At 42.4% G+C, this 24,770-nt stretch overlaps 2 protein-coding genes across 8 annotated transcripts; both read right to left on the bottom strand.

The window, feature by feature from the left end:
- Positions 1-233: 233 nt before the first annotated feature.
- On the bottom strand, positions 234-6,495 carry pgghg (protein-glucosylgalactosylhydroxylysine glucosidase). Of its 2 annotated transcripts, none has more exons than XM_044037000.1 (14): positions 6,268-6,495; positions 5,117-5,400; positions 4,836-5,046; positions 4,316-4,751; positions 4,094-4,213; positions 3,332-3,463; positions 3,142-3,253; positions 2,776-2,848; positions 2,553-2,689; positions 2,328-2,461; positions 1,493-1,588; positions 1,296-1,393; positions 990-1,213; positions 234-475 (listed from the first exon to the last, which is right to left on the bottom strand). In XM_044037000.1, exons 2-14 carry the CDS (start codon positions 5,358-5,360, stop codon positions 399-401), a joined length of 2,094 nt encoding a protein of 697 aa, XP_043892935.1. In that variant the 5' UTR covers positions 5,361-5,400; positions 6,268-6,495; the 3' UTR covers positions 234-398. The 2 variants fall into 2 exon arrangements, with proteins under 2 accessions (XP_043892935.1, XP_043892934.1); XM_044036999.1 differs by having other exon boundaries at positions 5,117-5,418.
- Positions 6,496-8,472: 1,977 nt separating this feature from the next.
- zmp:0000001167 (protein phosphatase 1 regulatory subunit 12A) lies at positions 8,473-23,749 on the bottom strand. 6 transcript variants are annotated; one of them, XM_044036308.1, is made up of 25 exons: positions 23,403-23,749; positions 19,478-19,608; positions 19,244-19,362; positions 17,551-17,707; positions 17,285-17,429; positions 17,113-17,187; positions 16,910-16,989; positions 15,354-15,535; positions 15,107-15,216; positions 14,821-15,018; positions 14,318-14,400; positions 14,108-14,197; positions 13,853-13,954; positions 13,645-13,746; positions 13,277-13,367; positions 13,051-13,182; positions 12,857-12,959; positions 12,652-12,746; positions 12,478-12,537; positions 12,379-12,401; positions 12,204-12,267; positions 11,994-12,098; positions 11,035-11,085; positions 10,784-10,834; positions 8,473-9,758 (listed from the first exon to the last, which is right to left on the bottom strand). In XM_044036308.1, exons 1-25 carry the CDS (start codon positions 23,676-23,678, stop codon positions 9,672-9,674), a joined length of 2,712 nt encoding a protein of 903 aa, XP_043892243.1. In that variant the 5' UTR covers positions 23,679-23,749; the 3' UTR covers positions 8,473-9,671. The 6 variants fall into 6 exon arrangements, with proteins under 6 accessions (XP_043892243.1, XP_043892242.1, XP_043892241.1 ...); XM_044036307.1 differs by having other exon boundaries at positions 14,821-15,015; positions 15,354-15,559; XM_044036306.1 differs by having other exon boundaries at positions 15,354-15,559.
- Positions 23,750-24,770: the final 1,021 nt, after the last annotated feature.

Genomic DNA, 24,770 nt, shown 5'->3' on the forward strand with positions numbered 1-24,770 from the left:
ATAATAATAATGATAATAATAGACCTAGATACAAAACATGTGTTGTGAATTATGAAATAGGTAATCGGGTGTGATAAATCAAATATTTTCATTTTAGCCTGATAAATAAGCATTAATGTGTAAAATTTAATTTCTTCTGCATTTTCCTTTCATAAAATCTTTAATCCACTTACATTTTTTATAAATACTTGTGTGCTTATTTGGTCTGAGACAAAACTCCAGTAAAGAATGACTTAGAATTCATGCTGTTTATTAAACATCAAATGTTTTGTCCACAGTCAGTCAAGTGAAAGCAAGCCTGGGATACAACATAAAAGCTCTGTAGATGTAAAATAACTTGCACAGTACATTTTTAATAATGCAAAATGAGAATGTCGAGGAGGGCAGGGGCTCTTGTATCACAAAGACCAGCAGGAAGATGTAGATTTCAGTTTACGAACACACCCAGGTTCCCGTTTAAAAGTCACTGGCTGCCCTGAAAAATACAGATGCATGAGTGAACACTGCGTCACTCTTAGTATGTGTTCTTTATCGAAAATATGCCATAGTGACTTAGTGCACCGTGATAATACATAAGGAATTATAGGAATATGTGCTACAAATGTTTCTGGCATTGGAAAACAATTACACACATGGAGGTTTTGATTTTTTTCAATCATAACTTCTTAAACTGTTTAATTCAACCAAATTTGACCAGTTTTTGTTTGTTTGTTTTTCAGATCTTTTACTCATAAAACTTGACAGAAACACAGTAAAGAGTAGTGTAGGGCTTTTATTTTATTTTTTGAAGGAAGTGAATTTGACATGGACTTTTTGTCAATTTTATTTATTTATTTATTTTCAATCCCAACTTCCTCTGTTGTCATGGGAATGTATCTCAGATCTACTGTCTGATGATCAAATAACACATTTATATCTAGAAATTAAACTACATTTTGTGTGAAATGGCCCCGTTATCACTACAAAATGTATATTGTCCTGTGTGTTACCTGGTGTGAGAGGGATCTCAGTCCCTGATGCTGTCAGCACAACCTGAAGGTTGTAGGGTTTAGCACTGCCGTGACTTCTCGTCTGTTCTCTCAGTATGATACAAACTTCATCCTTCCTCAACAGCCAGTCCATCTGGCTGCCCAGGTAGTTGACACCACGAACGCAGAGCTCAGAAATGTCATTGGGAAGAATTGCAGAAAAGGCCAGGCATCCTTTTTGAACTCTACAACAAGAAGAAGAATGGATGGTCAAACTTTGCCTCTCTGCTTACATGCTGTGGAGGAAAGGACGAACTGACGACTGACCTGAAGCCAGTGTAACCAAACAGCACAGCTTGCAAGAATCCTCCCATACCAGTGAGAAAGTTGACTGCACCAGAGCCATCAGATGATTCACTCCATACCTGTGAGGAGAGGGAGAGGTGCTCACACATTCACTGACTCTTCAATAAAGCCAGTTATTGTGTTAGTGATGTCTATGGGTGTGACAGTCACAGGAATACCTGGAATGGGCCCTGGATGTTGCTGAAGCACTTCTTCAGTAAGAGTTGAGCTCTCTCTGCCTCCCCCAGCTCCAGCCAGCCTATCGCAAACATACCCTTACAGTGGAAAGATGTAAAAGCATTGGTGCAAACACATACTAATTAATAAATAAGCAACATCAGGCCTTCACAACCAGTGTAAAATAAAGCTAATTATCTGTACCATTAGCAATAAGTAAATAATAAGGCGCCTTATGTTTTTAATTATTATTTCACCCACTAACGTTGAAGGAAATGAGAACATTTACTCAGTGTAAATGTAAACATTCAAAGGTGTTTCATTTTCATTTCATGCTTCTCTACATTGATGTAAGTAATGAAGTCTGACGTCTCACCACATTTGAAGATACCGGTTACAGGTTGAATTTAAAACAAACAAAAAAAGCATTGCAGAGAATATGAAAAGCTTCCTCTTTACCACAAACATCTCTGACACTGGTAGAGACAATTTCGCTTCAAAACAAGTGTATTTACTTTTTATACATTTGATTCAAGGCAAGATCGGTGTATGTCACTGTGGCCACAGGTGTCAGTTATAATGCCATGTATCAGCAGCTTGTATCCATGATCTCAAAATAATTCATGCAATATCTCACTATAGCTGAATAACTGAGTAGGGTTATGGTAGTAAAACCATAACAGTATTAAGCAGAGCAAGGCTTCTATTGCTTATCAATTTTAAGATAATTGTATAACTTCAAGTGTGTTTTGACAGTACAGTAAACCTCTCGTTGAGTCAACCGTGAACCGTGACTACATCAGTGTTTTGCAAACCACACAACATCCTGTCTCTTACCCATGTCATCGCCGGTCCTTGAGGGTCTGTCACTGGCTCGTACGCCTCAAGATCATTTCTTCTGACTTGTTTAGACATTTGCAATCCAAGAGGGTAGCCCAACATTACTGTGTCTGCCTGCTTCACTGGATGACCTGTGAGGGATCCAAAAGACAGTCTGTCATGAAGCCAGCAGCACTTTCCTTAAGTTCTCTAGACCAGTGCCAAAAAGATACAGAAAGTAACCTTTAATATAGCCGTCAAACTCGGGGTGATACTCAGATTCTTGGTCAAATGGTATCTTGATGTGTTCTGCCACTTCTTTCCATTCCTTTGGTGCAGTGTGTTGAAGGAGATCGGCCAACTCACCAGCAAACTGCAGACTGACAAATATAGCCTATGGAACTTTTTGTAAAACTAATATTCAGGGATTAATATGCACTGTTGGGAAACATTCCACTACTCGTACCTGAATTTGGCCACCGTGTTAGTGTACACAGAGTTGTCGACGTTGTAATAATACTCATCAGGCGGCATTACACCTGAAAAGTGAAAATGCTTCATCATATTTTAAAGATAATATCAATGTGACTATGATCAGCAGTTTTGCTTCTAAGCTAGCCACAAATGATGTAATGTCTTAAGGTATTTGAAACATGTATAAAATCAAGTTAAAAAATAAAATTCATTTATTAAAAAAATAATCTTTATATCTTAAATGACAATGAAATATGGTGATTTTTACCACAGGTAAATACAGCCCATGTTTCAATGTCAACAATGTCCACCTGAATAAATTCTGTGCATTTACTGTCTTACTAATAACACCTTTTACCTAGTAGGTGATATTTCTGGTCCTCAGGTTTCCATGTTGCTCGAGAAACCCAGTAATCTGCCACGCCATATATCACGTCGCTGCCATGTCCTTCTCTAAACATGGACAGGTCCTGCAACAAAAGGCTCGGTTATCATATCATCGTACTTTGAGACACACTACAATGGTGAAAGAGGAGAAAGGAGTATACCTCAGTGAGGTAGAGATAGTGCTGAAAAGCCAGGGTGACATCTCCATTAATGTGAATCTCCTGATTTCCATAAATGTCCTCTGGACACACCTCCCTCCCTGACACAGCACTTTCCCATGGGAACTTTAATCCCTGTAAAGACACAGATACACTTTCATTGTTATTGATATAATCTTTAAGAACACACACACACCAGTTAATGCCTTACCTTAATCTAACCACAATTCAAATCTTTTCCCTAACTTAACCTGTTCCCCAGAAATTCTGGGTCTGGTCTCTGACTACTGGTTCTGATAAGTTCAGTGTTCATGGTAGAAATGGTCCTAAGTACACACACTCAATGGAACTCAGACATCATTAACTTGATTATTTACACCTGTGATTATCCTTATGTAATCTGTCAAAATGAGAGCCCATTGAGGCAAATGTGCTGTTTATACAACATTACAAGTAACTGCTGAATTACTTTTGGTTTAAAATATACAGAACAGTGATTATGGTATTATCATGTTGCTGGGACACTTATTGTACATACTAATAATAATAATAATAATAATAATAATAATAATAAATATTAAATTTGCTTTAATGTCAAGATATATATTAGTTTTTTTTAAAAATTTAACAATTTCAAAATTGACACTGTGAACTGAAAATGTGTTTCTACACACATTAAATTAATGTTTTTGTTTAAAAAAAACATGTGCATCTAATATTAAACGCTATGATGTGGACACGCGAGTGTACCACAGGTCTTTATACCTTGTATCCCTGCTTTTCGGCATTGTCTTTTGCACCATCTATGGTCCGCACCCTGTACTCCAGCACAGCCCGGGCTAACTTGGGGTAGAAAAGGGCTATTCCAGGATACATCCATATGTCCTGTCACAGGGCAGCAGAGGCATTGTGGTACATTATCATCATACGTGTGAAAAACAAAAACATGCTGTATGCTTGCAGAGATAAAACTGCCACCAGCCTTACCTGGTCCCAAAAAACATGGCCCCAGTAGTCCTGGCCATCTCCACCGTTAGACAGCCCACCAGGACTGACTCCACCAAAACTGCTGGATGTGTCATGTATGGAGGGGAAGGCACTGAGGAGGTAGAAGAGGCAGCCAATCAGAGCCCTGCAGAGGCTGTCTGACCCTGTCACCTCCACCTTGCTCTGGAGCCACAGCTCCTTCCAGGCCTTCTCGTGAGACAGGCGCATGTTGCCAGTCGCCATCAGATTCAGTGCCTCATCAAATTTGGCCTTTGCAGAGTCAAAACTATTGTCTGCAATCAGGATGAAGCCCCAGCGAGACTGGCTCTGTTCTGGTGGCAGAGTCAGAGTCTCAGGTATGGGGATCCAGATAATGTGTACTGTGGGACATAATCCACCAGGGTACTCAGCAGAGGTTGTCTGACCTTTGATGTACCTAAGGGTGAAGATGTAAAACATCACACTTGCACCGAGTAGCTTCAAAAATGTAAGCATTTCCCCTGTGTTTTATTATCCATACCTCCCTCCTCTGTAATCAGGACCAGACTCAAAAGCAATGTCTTTGCTCTCAGGTGTGAATGCACTGACCAGGTTTACAGTTACTGGCTCTGTTGCTGTCATCTGCCGCACCAGCAAAATCTCCATCACCATCAGGTTGGAGTAGTAGCGATGGGAATACAAAGTCTGTGTGGCAGTTACAGCGGCTGAGGTCAGAGTGTGTGTAAAAATGCCTGGATGAGAGGATGAGACAGTCAACATCCATGCTGGTTTACAGCACATCAGCAGCAACAAAGACATCACCTGTGTGTGTGTCCAAGCTGTAGGCATGTTGAGCAGCATCCTTTGACTCAATTTTAGCAGCCAGAGGGCAGGGGACGTCTGCTCGGTGACAACGTCCTGCCTCGCCATTATACACACCACCCATGTGCATGATGTTGTCGTACACCCTCCAGCCCAGGAGCCCATTGGCCAGAGGAGGGAGGAAGCGCAGGTCGCTGGGTAGGGTGTCACTGGAGAAGATGTAAGGGTCTGCATCACGGGACATGATGAGGAGAGGAGGGTCCCAGGAGATCCGTCAGCTGAAGCTGCAATTATATTGCTCACTGTACGGGTGAAAACATTTACAACTTTAAAGCAGGTTCAAACAATATTTACCTCCCCCAAGGAGGTTGTGTTTTTGCCCCATGTTTGTCTGTGTGATTGTGAGCAGCGTAAATCTAAATGTTGTGGCAAAGGAAAACATTCTGTTGACCAGGATCCAGACCCGGATTCAGGATTCGGGATTCGGGATTCCAGCGGCCTCGCCTGAGGTTTGCACTCTCCCGAGAGCTTTTCCTCCTGATGTTGTTGTTTTGTACAACATCATGCTGTGCTGACAGATGCTAGATAACTTTGGAATGACACACACACACACATGCTGGTTTTGCATTCTTCGTGTGGCCACTTAATGCATTCCCTAGCCCCTTACCGCAACCTAAACCTTAACCATCACAACTGAATGCCTAACCCTAACCTTTACCCAGGTCTAAACCTAACCCTAAAACCAGGCATTAATCCTGTGTGTTAAATTGTGTGGATCAAAGTGTCCTCACAAAGATAGGCTTGCTTGACAATTGGTCCACACAGGCTACTAAAGACGTGTACACACACACACACACACACTCTATTCACATGTTGCTGCTAAGATTATTAGTAGCTTGTGTACTTTTACACTTTTGTGCCATCCTACTGCAAACTGCAAAAAACAACAAACCCAACCCTGAACCAGTCACTAAACAAAAATGCACAAGAAAGAGTAAAATAAAGTTAATGGACTGAAACCCGTTGCGAATGAACAATGTCTGCATTTACTAAGTAACTTTAAAGCATTCATTGGCTTAAATAATACATTAATTTACAGAATTAGAAGTCGGACACACAGTCGGACACTAATGGGAATGTTTCACCCTCACATGAGCAGGAAGAATCATCAGTTTCTGCCACAAAGAGAAATGCTGGAAAAAAAACACAGTCTGCAGGAGTCCCCAAACCGCCTTTTCTTTACAGTTAAAAGCCTGTGAACACTATCTCATGTTCTCGACTTTATTTCACTTCATGTTAAATCAAAGTCAAAGTTTTTCTAAAAGAATATTCAAGTTTGATCGAAAAACAGAAGGAGGAGGAGGTCCCAAAATCCTGTGCTGCACAGAAAATCAGGATTGGATTCTTGGTCTGCTGTAAAACATGGCATAGATTAAGTCAAAATAAATCAGATCAGTAGACTAAGCCACTTCAATCTAGTACACATGGTTTTAGTGAAATATGAAGCACATTAGTGTACGTGTGACGTCAGTGGTGTCAACTCCAGATTTAAGGTGTATTTTTTTATCGTTATGAATGTGGTTAAATACCAGGAACACTTTGGCCGAGACAGTTAAAATACTCTGCAAGTCACAGTGAGAGTGTTTACATGTTCATCCTCACTTTCCAAGAAATATCACGTCACTCTCTCCAAACTAAATCATGTCATCTGTTGTCTGCTCACCAGTTGCTTTGTGCGTTCACACAGGAGGAATTAATATGACAGGGCATCTTGATTTTGTAGATTAAACAACACAAGAGGCAGAGAGAGTGCGCCAGTAGTTGATGATAAATGATCAAATGAATAATGCGCAACATTATTCTGGCCACAGATGTTTGGGGTTTAACTTTCAGATGGTTCAGGAGGCAGACCAGACAGCAGAAAGTGTTTTCTTTACAACCTGAAATTAAATTTTCATTGTGCAACAAAGTCCTTATTTACTTCAGTCAAAACTCCTAACAGTATTAATTACGGGAGAAATAAAACATACATATTTTTACTCTATGTACTTTATTTTATTTTTTGATTACTATTCTTTGTTTAAAATTCTGCTCTTTTGTTATAATGTGCTGCTTAGTATGAATCCCCCCCACACTTCAATTATATACAATATATAGTTTGAAAATAAATACATTTGTATTGTGTTGGCATGCCAACTGTTATACTGAAAACAAGATACCACTTTAATGATGTCACAGGGTCAGTATTAGTTGTATTTAAGTGCTTATTAACAACAAAGTTCAATTGATGATTGAATTGAATAGAATTGAATAGAATTGAATAGAATTGAATAGAATTGAATAGAATTGAATTGAACCACAAAGTAATAAGACATGTTGGTCTCCTGAGGATCCAGGGCTCTTGAGCAGCTCTGATTACAGGAATATTGTCTGAAGTTTGTTTCATGTTCACCATGTTGTTGTTTTTTAAAAACTTGTACTTATTACTTATTAATATGAGGAAAATAACAGTAATGGAGAGAGACCACTGTTTCACTGAAACCGTAGCATTACTTTCGTTTCACCTCTTGGTGGTGCTGAGGAGCTGGTTGTTCAGCATCTGGCGTCATACTGTGGGTCAGAGCCACAAACCTTGGGAAAAGCAGTGCTTTGTCCATATAAGGCTGCAATCCATCCGCTTCCCTCTTCCTCTCCCCAGCTCCCTTCCTCTGTCTTTCTCAGACCTAAGGGATATTTACAGAGAGAGTGCCTCCGTCAGCCTGCCCTTCCTTATTAGGAGCTCAGCTTGTTGTCAGTGCTTCTCCACTGCAGGACAGTGGTCCATCTCTCTTCTCTCAGATGAGACAAACAGATGGATGACTGGTGTTAACTTGAGTTCAACTGGTCAGGAGCTCAGACGGCTACAGGATTCCAACAGACACTCATCCCACATATGTAAGGGCAAATATATCAGTCAAAGCACTCGTGATGTACAGTCCACCTGGGAGCAGCAGCAGATCATGTTACAGTCCAAACATACTGTTAATACATTTGTGTTGCCCCGTTTCCTCTGTGTGAGCATCTCAGTGTAGCAGCTGTTCTCGTCCTCTTTCCCCTGTGATGCAAAACATCTGGCTACCAGAAAATAGAGCGACTGACTACACTACACTACACTACTGACAGTATACTGTGCAACAGAGTGAGGATGAGGCACAAGTGAGCAATTTGATGACTCCATTAGTCGGCACATGTTACTAAGAAGCCAGAAACCTGAGCAAGCGTCAGTGGTGAGGATGGGTATGACATTAGTTTGGTATCTTAAAAGCACCAATATGACTTAAGTGGATAACATTTCCTTAGTAACCAGCCATTCAAGCTACAAACACACATTTTTTTTTTATTGGGGTGCAGACATCCATTTAATATATTAGAAACCCAACATGTGGAAAAAAGGCTACATGGAACTTTACTTCATTAGGGTTATTATTCAAGACTAACATTTATACATGTGTAATATATATCTATACTTCATTGCAAGAGGAACTGACAATGAAAAAAGTATGAAAAATAATATCTTATCAATGATAATTAAGAAAAAAAAACATTCAGAGCATAATAGGCTTTGACAGAACAGCTAATTTTATAATTGTGCAATGACTTTTAAACCGTTCGGCTCTGGGTAACTTTTACCAAGTGAGAAGGTGCTGCTCTGACCTCGTTTGTCTGGAGGACGGGCAAAGCCCCGCCGATCTGTTATTGCTTTGCAGAGAGTAAAGTGCTGAGGTCACATGACCTAAGAGCATGGAGTGTGTCTGTGGTCACAAACATTAAAAAAGTATGTGGGGAAGTGCATAGGTGGAGAGGTAGGTGGGTTCAAACACTTGCATGTGGAAATAAAACAACCCAACAGAGCTTCATGGACTTGTTTTCGCCGCGTGACGCCGAACGCCAGGAGCGAGACATGAATCAGAGCTGAGTTTTTAAAAACGATACTCCAACACCCTCACTGCTCGACACACTCGCTTTGGACTGTGAGTGGGGTAAATTTGTGAGTGTGAGACTTGAGTGTGATCACAAGAAAAACAAAACAACAAATACAAAGTGGGAGCTTTAAGGCCCAAGCTGCCTTGTGCGCTCAGTGGAATGTGCATCGAGGAAGTATGTGATGCACGCATAGGAATGTGTGTGCATGTTTGGGTTCCCCTGATGCACAGTCGTAGTAGATGATGTGGGGTTTTTTGTGTGTGTTCCACCAGCTGTGGGTATCTTGGCTGTTTTCAAATCTCATGCTGCTGCTGTTGGAGCCTCTGTCCAAAGCCGAGCGCCTTCGAGCCTCGTCTTCCCGTGGCAAACGGGCATTAAGGCACACAAAGGCCACTCCAGCTGTTCACAGAGAGGCATCACAATCCAAGTCAACTCGTGGTGCTCATAAACGTTCTGCTGCTCCTCTCCCCCCTCTCACTCTTTGGCACTAGGAGGAATGTGTGAAAGGAGGGAGGGATGGGGAAGGGGGAGGGGGTTCCCTGCTCTTCTCGTCTCTCGCTCTCTCTCTCTCTCTCTCTCACCCTCGCCACATCTATTTGGAGAGTTTACTGATGACACGGATCAGTGCTCCATTTTCATCTTTGAGACGCTGGTTGTCTGCCCTCAGGTCCACCAGAACCTGGTGGTAAAAGTTAAGCTCACATTACAACATGTCAACACATAAAAGCAGAAGTAAGTTGAATTTAGAACTTGTGTTGCGTTCTAGAATTTTAAATATATGTATGTATATACATACATACATACATACATACATACATATATACATATACACATATACACACACACACACACACACACATATATATATATATCTTTATCTATATCTATATACATATGTATATTACAGAACGTAATCAGGACTTGTGAATGGAACACAGGCTTTAACGCTAATATTTATTCATTCTTGCACACTGGACCTTTAGACAGCATCGCTCTCTTTGGTGAGATGCTAAAAAAACAATACAAAAACAAAGCACATAGAAGATAATTCATTTGTTACCTCCAGTGCCCCTTTTACAGAGCCTCTTGAATCTAAATTTGAATCACTGAACTGAAAATCTGATCCTGATATGACCTACTTGCTCTCATTACCATAACTATTATCAAGAGCAGGGGTGTCCAAACCTTTTTGAAACGAGAGTCAAATAACATAATATGAGATGAGTCAATGTATCAATCTGTCACAGGTGGGTTTCAAACCCAGGACTCTGGTTTCGCAACTCCTCCCCAGCTGAGCTAATGGGGGCGACACATGACCGAGGCAGATTTCCTGTCCCTCCCTGACCATAAATAATACATTATAAAACCGAAGCTGCGGGCCGTAAAAAAATCTCACCGAGGGCCGTGATTGGCCCACGGGCCGGACTTTGGACATGCTTGACCTAGAGTAAAAACAATAATAACAATAACGTTTGAAATAGTTATGCGTCCTGTTGGGCAGAAAACATGCTTTGACAGCAGAGAAATTATTTTAATGGATGTAATGAAGATGATACAGTGGGGAGGATGTACTGCTGTTAAAAAACACTCTCAGGATCTGCCTGGACCACAACGCTGATCTGCACAAGCTACAGCCAAGCTAATCAAGCGGGAGACATGCACAGTGTCTGTGGCCGTGATGATTCGTTCACTACTTCCTCTCACCTTTAGCTCCTCCTCCAGCTCTGCCATTCGCCGCTCCAACATCCTCCGGTCCTGATGCCAGGGAAACGTGAAGGAGGGTGGGGAGCAGACAGGAGAAGAAGAAGAAGAAGAGTGAAAAGACCACAACAGTTGAGTGACACACATGTGAGAAAGTGGTTCGTGTGGGAGGAGAGAGCCTCAACACACAGCAGAAGTGGCAGTCGTGAGGCAGGTGAAGCTTCAAAAGAACATCATCGGCAGAGAAGTGTTACCTTTCTCTCCAGCTCCAGCAGGGCTGAACAGTCAGTGAAACGCTCCTGTCTCTATTGGACGGAACAGAACAAAATGATTACAACTACTGTCAACATTGTCACCACAGCAACAGAATTCAATTATAACTAAAAAAGGGGCGTACGCAAACAATCTATAACACAACCTGGGATATGGATCTGTGTATGTTGTGCTCTGAAAAACCTTTGCTCATCTCTCACAATCGTATTATTACAAACACAGTAACAGCAGCACAAATAGTTAAAAAGGTTAGCAATGGTACACTGTGTTAGTAGTTTGCTAAAAATACCCTCGGCTCATATCAGACCTCGTTGGACTGATGATACTGATCTAAGTCCGGTTTGTTCTCTTGCTTTCCTTCTGGAGGTAACAATAACGATTGTCGTTTTAAACATGGGACAGACGAGGCTTCGGCGTACTCCAACTGTGTCGTGTTTGGTTTTCAGGCTCAAGCCAAGAATTCAGGACAGGTTGGCTTTGGGTCAGGTTAGAACAGAAAAATGCAGCCTGAGCCGCACTCTGAGCTGTGGTGTCATTCGGTGGATATGAAGTGGGAACAAAGCACCAACTAAGAAGTCATCACAAATTTGCTCATTGTGTTTCTCCTGCAAACGTTATACAGTGTTGCTTTAAAAGGAGATCAAGTTAGTGCAACGGCTCAGTCGTGGCAGTTGTTAGCAAACTTTCTTTCATCTGGAGGAAGGAATCTTCATCACATTACATGTCATATGGCAGACGCTTTTATCCAAAGAGACTTACAATAAGTCTTCAAAGACAGTATTGAGGAATAGAGCAGGGTTTGGGTTGATAATCTGACAAAAGTGAGCAGAAGAACAGATGCCACACAGCAACAGAACCTTTGAACTGACCATTTTAAAACTCCTCCTTTTGTCTGTATGTGTGTGTGTGTTTCACTCAGTGCCTCTCGGTGTAATGTCACCTGTGTAGCCTTTTCCAGGTCCAACCTGGTCTGACTGATGACCCGCTGGGTGTCCTGCAGCTGAGACTGGAGCTGGCTGTTTTCCCTGGAAACCTCCTCAAACAACTGACACGGCACAAAAAAAAAAAACACACAAGAGCAATAAATAACTGGGACAAAGTAACAGACCGTGACCTCAACAACGACAACAACCCCCGTCTGTCTGCCAACCTTCTTAAAATCCTTGGTCTCGGATTCTCCTCTCTGGGTGCGGTCATTGCAGGATGCAACCGACCTGAGTGGATGAGGAGTTCAAAGGTCAGAGATACTACTATCACACAAACTGTGCTGACAGAATGAAAAAAAAAAGGTGGTGAGTCAAATGGGTCAAAGGCTGGATTCATACCTGGAACTCAAGTGCTGGTCTATCTGTAAATGAAAACAACACACAGTTACAGGTCACGTTTTTAGAGATTTGACATAAACTTGCATTAGATTCACACACCTGTGGATCCAGTCCACTGCCTGAGAACTCTTCCTCTCCACTGGGATCATTGTCATCACTCTGCAAGCAGAACATAAGAGTTACAATTTAGCTGGTTTTGTTTTTCCTCCCAACTTTGTTCTTCTTCGTCTGCTACTCCTTTTATCGATACAGATTTTCTCTTCAGTAGTTTACCTCCCCGGTTCTCTGTGCCTTCCTCCTGGCCCGAGCTTGCCTCTTCTCCCTGCGCTCTCTGGCCCATCGCATGGTCTCACTCTCCACCTCAACATCTGCAATGACGCCAGACAGCACAAGTCAAATACTTCAACCGGCACGACACTGACGAGTTCTACATTTCGTTTTTGGTGCAATAAGATAAAGTGCAAGTGGTGGCACGTGCCTCTCCTGTCGGACGCCTGAGGCCGAGGAGTGCCAGCGGGCTGTGTGAGTCCCAGCAGGTCCGACTTCTGTAGGCTGGCGATACGGGACCTCCAGCTCACTTCCTGTGAATGAAGTAGCATCTCCTATGTGATGTCATGTGACATTATATAAGCACAACCAAGATGGGGCTGTAACTGAAAACATGGCCCTCACCCCCTCCTCTGCCTTCTTGGCTTTTGCTTCCTTCTCCTTCTCTTCCTCCTCCTTCTTCTCTCTCCCTTTGTTGTCCGTCTTCATGGTATTCATCGTCTTCTCTGCTTCCTGCAGGTCTGTTAGGGTCACCCCCTTCACAGAAAAGGAAAAGGAGAGAGCGTTTCAAGGACGGCGCTTGAGGAACAGCATTAGAAGCTTCCTCCTCGTGAGCAGGTGATGTTTGTACCTGAGTCGAGCGGCGAGATTGCCTCGCGTGTCGGGAACGAGCTTTTCTCTGCGCCTCTGCTTCTTCATCCCGCACTGGTGTCAGATAAGACCTACAGGAGTCAAATCAAAGTCTGAGCCACAAAACTACACAAAATTAACCTTTCAACAAGAGAAATTAAAGGCAGAAAAGAAAGAACTATGATTTCTGCAGTCTGCCAAAACAGTTCTCTTAAAAATGTATTCAAACCATGTCAAAAGAAGCATTATGAATGCCAAAATAAATAAGACATACTTCAATGTATAGGACTCAGTGTGTAATATAATAAAGCTTAGGCTTTTAAACATCGCCCCTTCAGTAATACATAAGACCAAATACTGAAAACTTACTTGCGCCTCTGTTTGGTCTCTTGTTCACTTGTGGTCGTGCTCTGAGAGTTGGACACGGTGACGGCAGACTGATCCTTCTTTTCTGTCTGGTCCTGAGGATGTCTTTAAGGCAAAGAGAAGAGAGAGCTGGTTGTCAGATCTATGAAATTAATGAGGAAAATGTTCCAGACAAACTTTCCTAAAAGTGTAGGATAGAAAAATGACGCACCTCTGTGCCAGGATGTTATTTAAACGGCTAAGTCCCGCAGAACTTGTTCCTATGCTAGATGAGGTCAAGGTGGGGTCATCCAGTCTCTTTCCATACGATGAGCTAGAAACAAGAAAAAATAACTTAAAAGAAAAGGCATTTTTCACAACCACACGATTAGTATTCACAGCTCGGGAGGGGGATTCACTAAACTATGATGCTGCAAAAACAGCAGTGCAAACAGATACAAGACAAGCAGTGAGCAGCATGACTGACCTGTGAAGCAAATAAGGGGTGGAGCTACTGAGATCATTTCCTGTTTGACTATGAAGCCGCCGAGTGTAAGAGGAGCTACGGCTTAGCCAACTGAGTGGGAGAAAAAGACACACACACACACAGGGTGATGGGAGCACAAGTGCAGTGCAGCACAAAACAGATTCTGGTTTCACAAGAAGTGCACAAGTACATGAGAAAGCACAGGCCCACCTGTTGGAGTTGTCAGGACTGCTGTCCGGAATACTAAACAGTCTCCGGGATGGAATTGGTGGCACCCGAGCGAGCCTCGGCTCCTGAAAGCAAATGGTGAGCTTAGTTCATTTAGGGCCGGGTCACAGTGTCCGTAGAGGTCGTACATGCGGCCAATTTCTGCAGATGACTGAAAAAGCCAATCCAATTTATTGGAAGTGCTGTAGAGTAGTAAAGTTAAACAGTCGAATGTGCAAATCATATTCTCCCTTTGACACAATACTTTCCAAGAAGGTAACCATGGAAACTTGCTTGAGGTTATGTGAGGAAGTCCATTGGTACCCAAACATCTACAACTGTGTTCATAGAAAACAAGGACATCCAAACGACTAAAATGGAATGAGAGATTGTACACACATGCTGAAATACAAAGCAAATCTCTGGGGATGTGGACCCAGTTAATGTAGACTGTACTTGAAGCTAGATTCATATAGAGTTTAAATGTGAGCGCCTGCAGTTTGCACCTTGGTGTCTGCCTCAGAGCTGAGGCGAGGACTGGAGGCTGAGCGGGTCATGCCCAGTCCCACCTCTGCAGGTCTGCTGGGGTCCTGGATGGGGTCGGACAGTCCAGCTGAGCCGAGAGTCACCGAGCTGCCTGCCTTCCTCAGAGATGTTCTCCAGGAGACCGGGGCCTCTGTGACTGCAGGTTTGCTTGGTTCCTGCTACACAGCCAATATTAAGTCAGCACCTTTATTGTTCTTATGGAACAAATACAGACATTTTTCTTCGTAACATCTCTCTTGATATGACCTTTTTCACTTGGCCTGAAGTGGTGCTCGTTGACATGGAGGTAGGAAGCAGGCTGGTGGTGTTGCGTTTGTTGTTCAAGTTGTTTATGATCTCTCGGTTTTTTGCTTTCTCTGCAAACGCACAAAAGCTTTGAGAAATCAAGGAAATCCAACCATGAGGTCTTACAGCATGTTGGTTCTCGGATCTTGATGAGCAGCAACAACGCAGATGTCCTCTCTGTATTAGAAGGTGTGGCAGCTCCTCTCACCTGACTCGGCATCACTCTCAGATTCACTCTCCTCCTCTGAGCTGGAGCTGCTGGAGGCCTTCGTCTGGCTCTGAGGTTGATTTGGACCCGTCTGGCCTTCCTCCTCCTCGTCCTCAGCTGGACTGCTCTGCAGGGCAGGGGGAGGGTGCTTCTCCCGCTCATGGAGGCAGATCTTCTCCTTACTGCTCATACGAGAGATAGAAGTCCTGCAGGGGCGGGGCCAAGGTGGTGGAGGGTGGAACAACAGGTGGCATGCAGGGAGCTGATCAGTGGAGGGCAATCATTCCATGTGCAGCCAATTAGAGCCAGCATGCAACGATCAATGCATCAGTGGGGTGTGATGCCATGTGTTGAACTGCTGCTTTATCACACCTAACACTAAACAGGTTCTGTCTAGATCATTTAGGCTGCATCCATACTACTCTGTTTTTATTTGTAAATGACAAGATGACCATTGCATCCATTGATGTCACTTTTAGGTACAGTTGACTCTCTACCCCATTTGTGTAGTGTTGCTACGCTAATGTTGCTAGACCAACGACGAGGCGAAACAGTTTTAAGCGTTTCCTTTACAGCCGATAGTCCAGTCATGGCCTATTAGGAGGTGAAACTGTGTCGTCATTGCAAACATTTTTTTTTCCCTGTCAGGGTAAATGTTCTCCTATCCGGAGGAGAATTTATGCATTTCCAATGAAACTGAGTAATGTGGATGTAGCCTTAGTTTTACAGCTCCAACAGTCTCGTCTTCACGTATGGCGACGCAAAAAAACCACAGGGATAAAATAGCAACAGCACCCACACAAGCAGAATACAATTGCTGTGCCCACATTCTATACCATGTACTCAATGCATGCAATATATTCTGTACTTGATCATTATCTTCACATTTTATAACGTATTGCGTTATATGTACTTTGAATATGCCCTCAAAAATGTAAGTTTGTTTGCTTACTGCATGTTTTTAATTTATCTTGTTTTGAACACACAGTAAACTCAAAAGCCTAAAATAAATTAATTAAAGTTGGAACTCACATTATCATTATGTGGTTACTGTTGCTGCTCTTGTTGTATCAAGCCACTGTGACTGATGTAGAAAAATATTTTATATTACCGAGCTGGTCTGATTTATAGCAATATTTGGTTTGGGTTGAATTTAATTTAATTTATCAAGTATTTACTCGAGTACCGCTCAAGTAAATACCCGCCTGACTTTATTCTGAGGAAAACATTTATATATTTTTTGGATATTTTGGCATAATTAAAGACAAAACAAGGGGAGAGATGACAGGTACAACATATAGCATTGGTTCAGAGCACGAATCGAACCTTGGACGTTGCAGTTATCTGGCATGCACTGTAACCATTTGGCCAACAGCGTGCTAAGCTTTTAGATATTTTAAACATACCCAGCTTGACTGTGGATTTTACCAGGGACTGTTAACATCAAAACTGCATGCAGACAAATGGGATTGCTGGGAATCAGCTGAGGAACAGCATTGCTTGTGCCCAAACACACACACACACACACACAAACACCCCAACACACTGGCACTGACCTGCGCGGACGAACTGGTACCATGGAGATCGGTGGGCTGGTCTCAATAACAGGAGCCTGCTTCTCCTTCTCGCTGCGTAACTGAAGAAGAATATAAACACACATAAACACAGAGAACGTTTGCCATTGTTACGCGATCAATCACATCAGGTTTATCTAACGGAGGGAAATTGTTGAGGTGCCTGTGTGTGGAGGCAGACTCACAGCATTCTGTTTCTTCTGAAGCTCCTCCAGAGCGTCCACGAGGTTCTCATCGGCAACATCTAGAGGTGTTTGGCCCTACAAGGACATTTGCATTGTATTTTGAGTCATGGCAGAAGCAACGGCATCAGTCACAGGCGTAATGCCAAGGAAAGGTCCTTTGTCTCCCGCTCACCACATTGTTGACGGCACCCATGTCACAGAAGTGGTCAGCAAGCAGGGCGCACACTTCCTCCTGCCCCCAGTGAGCCGCTGCATGCAGGGGTGTCCAGCCATCTGTGTCCCTGCTGTCCACATCAACCCGACACTGCAACAGCACCCTGAACAATGACCAATGTGGGGGAGAGAGAAGGACAGAGAGAGGGGATGAATGATGCTTCTTTGACTTCATGTGGCACCAAAAAAAACAAAAAAAAAACAAAAGTGTGGACCGATGCTCACTTCAGGACTTCAATGTAGCCTTTGGCCGCAGAGACGTGCAGAGCGGTTGCCTTGGTGTTTGGGTGAGGTGTGAGAGTACCACCTCTGTCCAGCATCACCATGGCATCCTGGAGCATGATCCTCTCCTCCTCCTTTCTGGCCTTGTCCACGTCGATACCTGTGCCACACACACATGAACACACAGTGGGTGAGTGTGCAGCTTTCATACTGAAGCACTTACTTACTTCTAGCTCTTGTTTGTACCCAAATGTTTAAATGCACTTATTGTAAGTGGCTTTGGATAAAAGCGTCTGCCAAATGACATGTAATGTAAAGGATGGTGTAACAATGTAAAAGGACTTCCGCCAAGAATTTCTCAGTTTTATGAAAACCGAGTCCTGCACACCTTTCCTTGATACGTCCAATCGAACGTAAAACATTATATGCAAATGACTTAAAAATGCCCTCTCTGATGAAGAACGGCAAATGTGGCGTGCAGTCTCTTTTCTGGAATTAGTGATAAACGCAAAGGAACTGATTGTGAGAGTCACCGCAGCTGTGAACTCAGCTGCTTATATCATTCATTCCTGATGCGTAAAATAAAACTGGCCGTGCACTGATTGTTGATGCTGTGGGTGATTTCTCTTGCGATTGCGCAGTGGAAACTGGTGAGGGAGAAAGTGGAAGGCAGTCGTGATGAAGATGCCAGAGTGCCAGTGTCTCCAGCGGCTGACCTTTGTGTACCTACATCCTGTATTTCTTCTGCTGAAAGGTGCAGCGGAGGTATAATAACTTTATTTATTTGTCACATGGATTACAAGGAGATACTAAAAATGTTCTAGCGGATGTTCAAATCCAATTTTCCTACATATTATTCCATAACTTTATTTTGGCAACTGTCCTCACGTTTGTTGAAAGACATTGTGATGATAACTCCTTTATTATCATGTTCTTACATGTGAGATACATGTGTGCACTTCTGCAGCTGTGTGTGTCTATTTACATCACTGTGTAATTTATTTCAAAGTCACATATGATCAAACCTACATGGTGTATCAGATTGAAAATCGTATTTTTGAAACACTGAGATGAGTTTCAGAGCTTAATATGGCAGCGTCATCACCTGCCAGAGCCGGAGAAGAGATTGCTCCACAACTTCACACAGCAGCTCGAGAGTTTAAGCTGCGGTCCACAAAGGTTTCACCAATTTTTGTACATCTTGTCGCGTGCGTGAAAGTATGCATACGCAGCATTTTTGTGCCTATACACTATTGATGCATGAGGCTCCTTGTGTTATTGTGGCAAAGTTGAAGAGAACTACTACTAAATACTGGTTCCTCTGCCTCCTAGTACAGTAATTGCTTCTTTTCTATAGATGTAAACATTAAAAACATTCTTGTTTTTCTTGTCCCAATGGTGACACATTTAAATACTTTGAACCATCGATACCCCTAACCCCAGATACCATCAAAAGCCAGAAATAATGATGTATTATCATATAAAAAATGGAAACCTGTGGGTAACATAAGAAAAATAGTTCAATCTTCAGCCTTGAATGCTGTAATATTCTCACAGTTATGATGATGACATGTTATATGTTGTAATTATCATATTATAAAGACCATAGTTTCATCTCTGCTACCTAGACAAGACGCTATGTGGAATTGGAGGCTGGAGAGATGATGTTAGTTTGGGTAACACAGCAAGTCCTCACCTTGTTTTTTGATTTCGCCTTTGAGAAGTCTCTCCATGGCGTCTTCTGTGGCCACATCTAGAGGAAGCTCACCTTCACTGTTCACCGCCCCAACGTGAGCGCCGTGCTCTATCAGGTATCTACAAAGAGAATATCAACCAACATGGTCAGGTGGCAGCTGTAAAACCAGAAAATCACACTGACACACACTATACTGGGCACACACATTGTGACGTCAGTGACGTCAACACTCACTTCGTGATCTGGATGAAGCCACAGGACGCTGCAGCGTGCAGAGGAGTCCAACCCTCGTTGTCTCCTCTATTGATGTCACTTCCGTTCTCCACCAGAAACTGGACCATCTCTGCATTTTCATCAATGCAGGCCTGCAGAGGGACACAGCATGATATTACTCGGTTTGCTGTTTGGCATTAGTGAGAAGAGCATCCACTAGACACCAGACTTAGCGTACAGTAAAAAGAAAGGAAAAAAAAGCCAGATAAAACAATGACTACAGTGTCTACTTGTTATAAGCTCCTGCTGTTAATTGGGCTACAAAAAGCCCTCCAGTGCTTTCCAAAACAGTTGTTTTTGTGGTGTGAGTGAATAGTCATCTATTTAACTGCTTGTCCTGAGGCTGGTGTCGCAAAGACCTCGACGTGATCCAAAATGAGTTCCATGAGAACCTCAAGGCACTATATGCTGCTTTAATATAAACATACATTTATGAGGGGGGAAAAAAAACATCATCTGCATTATGTTACCATCATATTGTGAATGGGAGACAATGATATTAAAAAATAAAAAAAAGGTTGCCAGATGATCTCTGCAGCAGTATTAAAAAAACAGTTACAGTTAGCAGCTGTATGAAGCAGCTGTATGAATAACAAATATTAACACATACACAACCAAAGTATTGAACAAAGTGATATACTAACATACAGATGAATAAATAAATAAAGTAAATAAAGTCATTGGAAATAAGGGTTGCTGAGACTTGTCATTAAGAATGTCACCAAAGCCACTTATTCTATAGCTACAGCAAATAGATATGTTTAGTGTGAATTAATCTGTTGATTATTTTCTCAATCAACCACTTGATATGTTGGTCTACAACTGACAGCAAATGGTTAAAAATGCCGGTTGGTCTTTCCAAAAACCTCAAAATGACGACCACAAACCAAAAACATTCAGTTTACTCTCATTGGAGCAAGGAAAACACAAAATATTCTCATTTAGGACAGTGAAAGAAAAGTTTCATATTTTGAGAAACCACTGTCAAAAGACTACGCTAACTCCACTAATCGATTAACTCTTACAGCCCTTGATTTTTGCAAATAAATTAACGACCACCTGATCGACAGACTGACGACTTACGAGATTTTTCATTTTTACACACAACAAAGCTTAGTTTGTGCTGGCATAAGCAAGAACACAGATTACTCATTTATTTTGTTGTATGTCATTAACATACTGTTATTTTCTAAACAGTCATGAGTCATTATCATATCACAGGACGTCACAGCAGCGAGTGCTTATACCTGCACACTGTGCACAGAACCCTGACCATCAGGTCTGTCTTCAGCCACTTAAGAAGCTTTACTTTTGGGCTAAATGAACTAATCTCAAAGCTGCTGTGAGTCTCCTTCCTCTTTCGTAATGTGAGGTAATTAGTCAGGAAGTGAGGTCTTAACAACAACAAAAGCACTGTCTTTTTAAGACCCAGAGATGAAGCTGGTAGGCGCAAGTCAAAAAAAGCGGGGCTTCACTCTCAGCGGAGGGGAGCTCTTTGAAACAAGTGGGTGCTCCAATGAATGAACAGAGGGCATTTCTTGCACCCAGTGCGCTAACAGGGTGCACATACAGCCTCCCAGCAGACTGCTTCACTGGGTCATCAATGACTCATTGTGGAAATGCCCTTTGACAAACAGCAGTTTGTGCTGTTTGAGGAATGTTTTCCATTTCTTCATCCAAAATCCCTAAAGTCCCCTCCATTGGGAATTGGCAAGGAGAAGGAGAAGGAGAAGGAGAAGGAGAGATGCAGGGAAGAGGAAGAGGAGGAGGAGGGGCCAAGGAGAGAGAAAGAGTAGTGGCGAAGACAAAAGGGCTTTGGATGCAGAGGATGGAAAGTTTGGAGAGTGTGGGCCTATATTTAATTCTGGTTACCAGGCAACCAACGAGCAACAGGGGAGAGAGGGATGGAGGGCAGGAGAGAGACCACACTGGGTGCATGATCCAACACATGGATGGACCAGAGGAGGACACATTTATCATCTACATCCAGGCAGGAATGAGCTTACTCACTCATCTGAACTGGTCATGGGAAAGAAACTTCATCTGACACACTGACTTAGCTTCAATTAGGAGGAAAACACCAACCATCTCTGAGCATGATCTCTGATCAGTGCAGCCGCCATTCAGCTCCACTGGACTGGAAAATGATCAACTCAATGTCTTTTATGTCGACACGACAAGTATCCTTAGATCAGTCCTAAAATTAGAGTTTATAGCACGACAGTTTTTTGTCAGGTTTGATACCAATTCATCATGTCTGATACTGAAATTAAAATATATTGAATAACCACTAGGGGGCAAGTCCACAAGTTGCAAAAACAATTCCCTTTAGTCTATGCGAATATTACGCTCATTATTATTTCTCACTTGATTCAGGAAGTCAGTTCATATTTTCCTGAGTCGCTTATGGTCTCAATCTCTAGTTTTAGGTCTTCTTCAAGACACGATGATCTATTAGGGGAGGGAGTCACAGGGTGCCTCACGATATGATACACAATACATGGTCCATGATACCAATGATATCTCAATACAGCACATAGTGATACATCATGCTATCGGTCTAACTGAAGAAAACAAAACGTCTGTGAAACGTTAAAAGTGCAAGATTTCTTGATTTCTTCACAACATAGAGAGTCTATGTATTGAATGTGGATGAGGCATCTCTTAACGTATTTTTCTCCAGTATTATCCCGCCGTAAACTCCCTCTTTTTCAGCCATGCAACTTCTACCCAAGTTTCCCCGATTCATTTGAGCATCGCCACCGTCAGGACACATGAAAGTAGCGACGTCCAGCGAGTGAAACTGGCAGGGACTGTTAACTTTAGAGTGCCTTAATTCATTAGTTAAAAACATCGATATTTTCCCTGGCGTATATAATTATCGTATTGCACGAGGGAGGACAACGATACATCACCAAATAGATATTTTGACCCACCCCTGATGATGTTCACAGGAAAATAGTCATCAAAGTAAGGCACATAAAAGCAGACACTAGCTGATGTAAGTGAAAAACAGGTGACACCGTGACCAGCTGCCACTTGTTTAGATGATATTTAAGGACTTTGGATGATATTCGATTTTACTTTCTTTTTTTGATCAGCATCGGTCTGATACCAAGACTGAATATTGCATCGGCCCATCCCTACGTGGCAGTATCATAAAAGTAGAGGAAACAGTGCATCACTGAGGGCTTGTGTGACAGTGATGTTGTCCAGACTGCTGCTCCACTGTGTTATGACTTTAAAGTGAAGGAGAGGGAGGTGCATTAAGGCTACATCATGCTCTGGAGTGCAGCCTATTTGGGGCATAAACTGCAATTAAAAAAAACCTGAGATGAATCGGTCTTTGTGACAGTTGTTTTTTTTTCTGTCTGCGCGATCCATTTTCTTCTCCTCCACGAGATCCAAAAATACAAAACTTGGTGATCAGATGTTAAAAAGAAAAAGAAAAAAACTCCCCGAAATCAATGACCAAGTGTTTTTCTGCGTCTCCAAACCAGAGACTGTGTCACGGGCCTGCCAAGCACTTTCTACATCCAAGTTTGAAAATGACACACAGACGCTGAGGTGATGCCTTCACTGTCGTCTGCTGCTGCTGCTGCTGAGAGAAGAAAGTTCCCCTGCAAACAGACTTAAAAACCCGCACAGACTGACCACACACACGGTCTACTGCAGCTCCCTCAGCTTCATTATTAAGTTCGGCTTCATCCACAGAAGCAGCTCCGTTAAAAGCAGCGGGAACGCTCACATTAACTACTCTTCTACACTGTCGGGGACATTTTCTGCCGCTAGTTTGAGTGAGCAGCAGCTCAACGGTTAACTCCCAAGTTTATCGTTCAACTATTCCACACAGTTGCTAAGTACAAATGTAAGTTGAAGTGCTTACCTGGTGCAACGCTGTCAGTCCGTCTATGTTGGCGTGGTTGATGTCAGCTCCCTGCCGCAGTAGCGCTGCCACCTCCTCCCGGTCTCCAGACGAGCAGGCGGCCATAAACACGGCTCCTTGAGCGAACCGGACTTTCGTCCGCCGCGTCGCGGGGCCGCTCGAGGTTTCCCGGGCCTCCGATTCCGTCCGATCCGTGTCCGAGCCCAACCATCGCTGCAGCTGATCCTGCCGTCGCTGTTTGGCAGCTTCGGACCGGGAATGGTCAGTGGCCGCCATCTTCCCTGGTCTGTCCCGGACAGACTCAGCTCATGGTGCGAAGAGAGGCAGGGTCTGAGGTTTGGATTGAGCCTCTCCCCCCTGCTGCGCCCCCTGGTGGAGACACACGGAAGCAGTGAACTTCAGAGAGAACCTTTAACTGAGCATTTCAAGTGCTGCTCGGAAATTTTCCTTTCAGAGGCAGGCATAGTTCTTATTTATGTTTTTATTTAATTAATTATTAACACATAGTAGTTTTGTATGCATAGGGAAACACCACATTTGCAATAAAATGACAAAAAAGAATAAAAAATATATATACAATAATAATAACATGAGCACTTGCAATCAATGCTTTGAAATTTGTTTGTTTTTACTTATGTTCTTTGTTGTGTATTAGAAAGTATAATATTTCTAGTACTTAGTTTAATTTCTAGTGTTAGAAATTATCACAATAAAACAATAAAAGTACCCACTAAACTGATCATTAAAGTTGATTAATCATGAAATAAGGTCACAAATAAACTAGTGAATGGAACAGTTGGCAAGTGTATCTCTGAAAACTAAGCAAAGGAATAATCAGTAAAATGAACTGACTGTTAAACCTTAGTCAAAAGATTATGTTCTTTAAAAAATAAGCCAGGCCCAATATTTTGGTTTGTCCTTGATGCCAAATATGGTGGGTGTAAACATTTGGTTGTGATCCCTGTCACCTGCAAATACCAGCAACTGAAAACCTTCTAGGGTCATATACCACCTTGTCCTGTGTATTAAAATTTGTTTTATAGACATTTCAATGCGATTTTGAAATTTAAAAATTACATTTAAAAATGGGAGGGATGTGTCTCTTTAGCATATATTTATACTATTTAATGTCAGTCATAAACTACACTATAAGCAACTTACAAGATAAGCAAACAAACAAACAAACAGAGTGCATAACATCATCTTTTAAATATTTATAGTAGCCCACATAGTGTCTAACTTTCAGGAGCTAAGTAAAAAATTGACAAACATGCTCTCCATAACAACACTTCAAGAAATAAATAAATACATAAAGAGGAGAGAGAGAGAGATGCAAAATTGAGTCAAAAGTGACCTAAATAAAACGAT

This window comes from Solea senegalensis, linkage group LG10 (assembly GCF_019176455.1).
Source record: "Solea senegalensis isolate Sse05_10M linkage group LG10, IFAPA_SoseM_1, whole genome shotgun sequence".
Lineage (NCBI taxonomy): Eukaryota > Metazoa > Chordata > Actinopteri > Pleuronectiformes > Soleidae > Solea > Solea senegalensis.

Bases quoted from the DNA above. Each gene is read 5' to 3' on its own strand.
- pgghg (XM_044037000.1), bottom strand. From the start codon at position 5,360: ATGTCCCGTGATGCAGACCCTTACATCTTCTCCAGTGACACCCTACCC. The intron at 4,752-4,835 runs GTATGGATAATA...CTTCACCCTTAG, and splicing joins CCTGATTACAGAGGAGGGAG to GTACATCAAAGGTCAGACAA. The intron at 2,849-3,141 runs GTAAAAGGTGTT...TTCACTTTTCAG, and splicing joins CCAGAAATATCACCTACTAG to GTGTAATGCCGCCTGATGAG.
- zmp:0000001167 (XM_044036306.1), bottom strand. From the start codon at position 23,678: ATGGCGGCCACTGACCATTCCCGGTCCGAAGCTGCCAAACAGCGACGG. The intron at 13,368-13,644 runs GTAAGTTTTCAG...TGACTCCTGTAG, and splicing joins GAGACCAAACAGAGGCGCAA to GTCTTATCTGACACCAGTGC. The intron at 10,835-11,034 runs GTAACACTTCTC...CCCTGGCATCAG, and splicing joins TGCTGGAGCTGGAGAGAAAG to GACCGGAGGATGTTGGAGCG.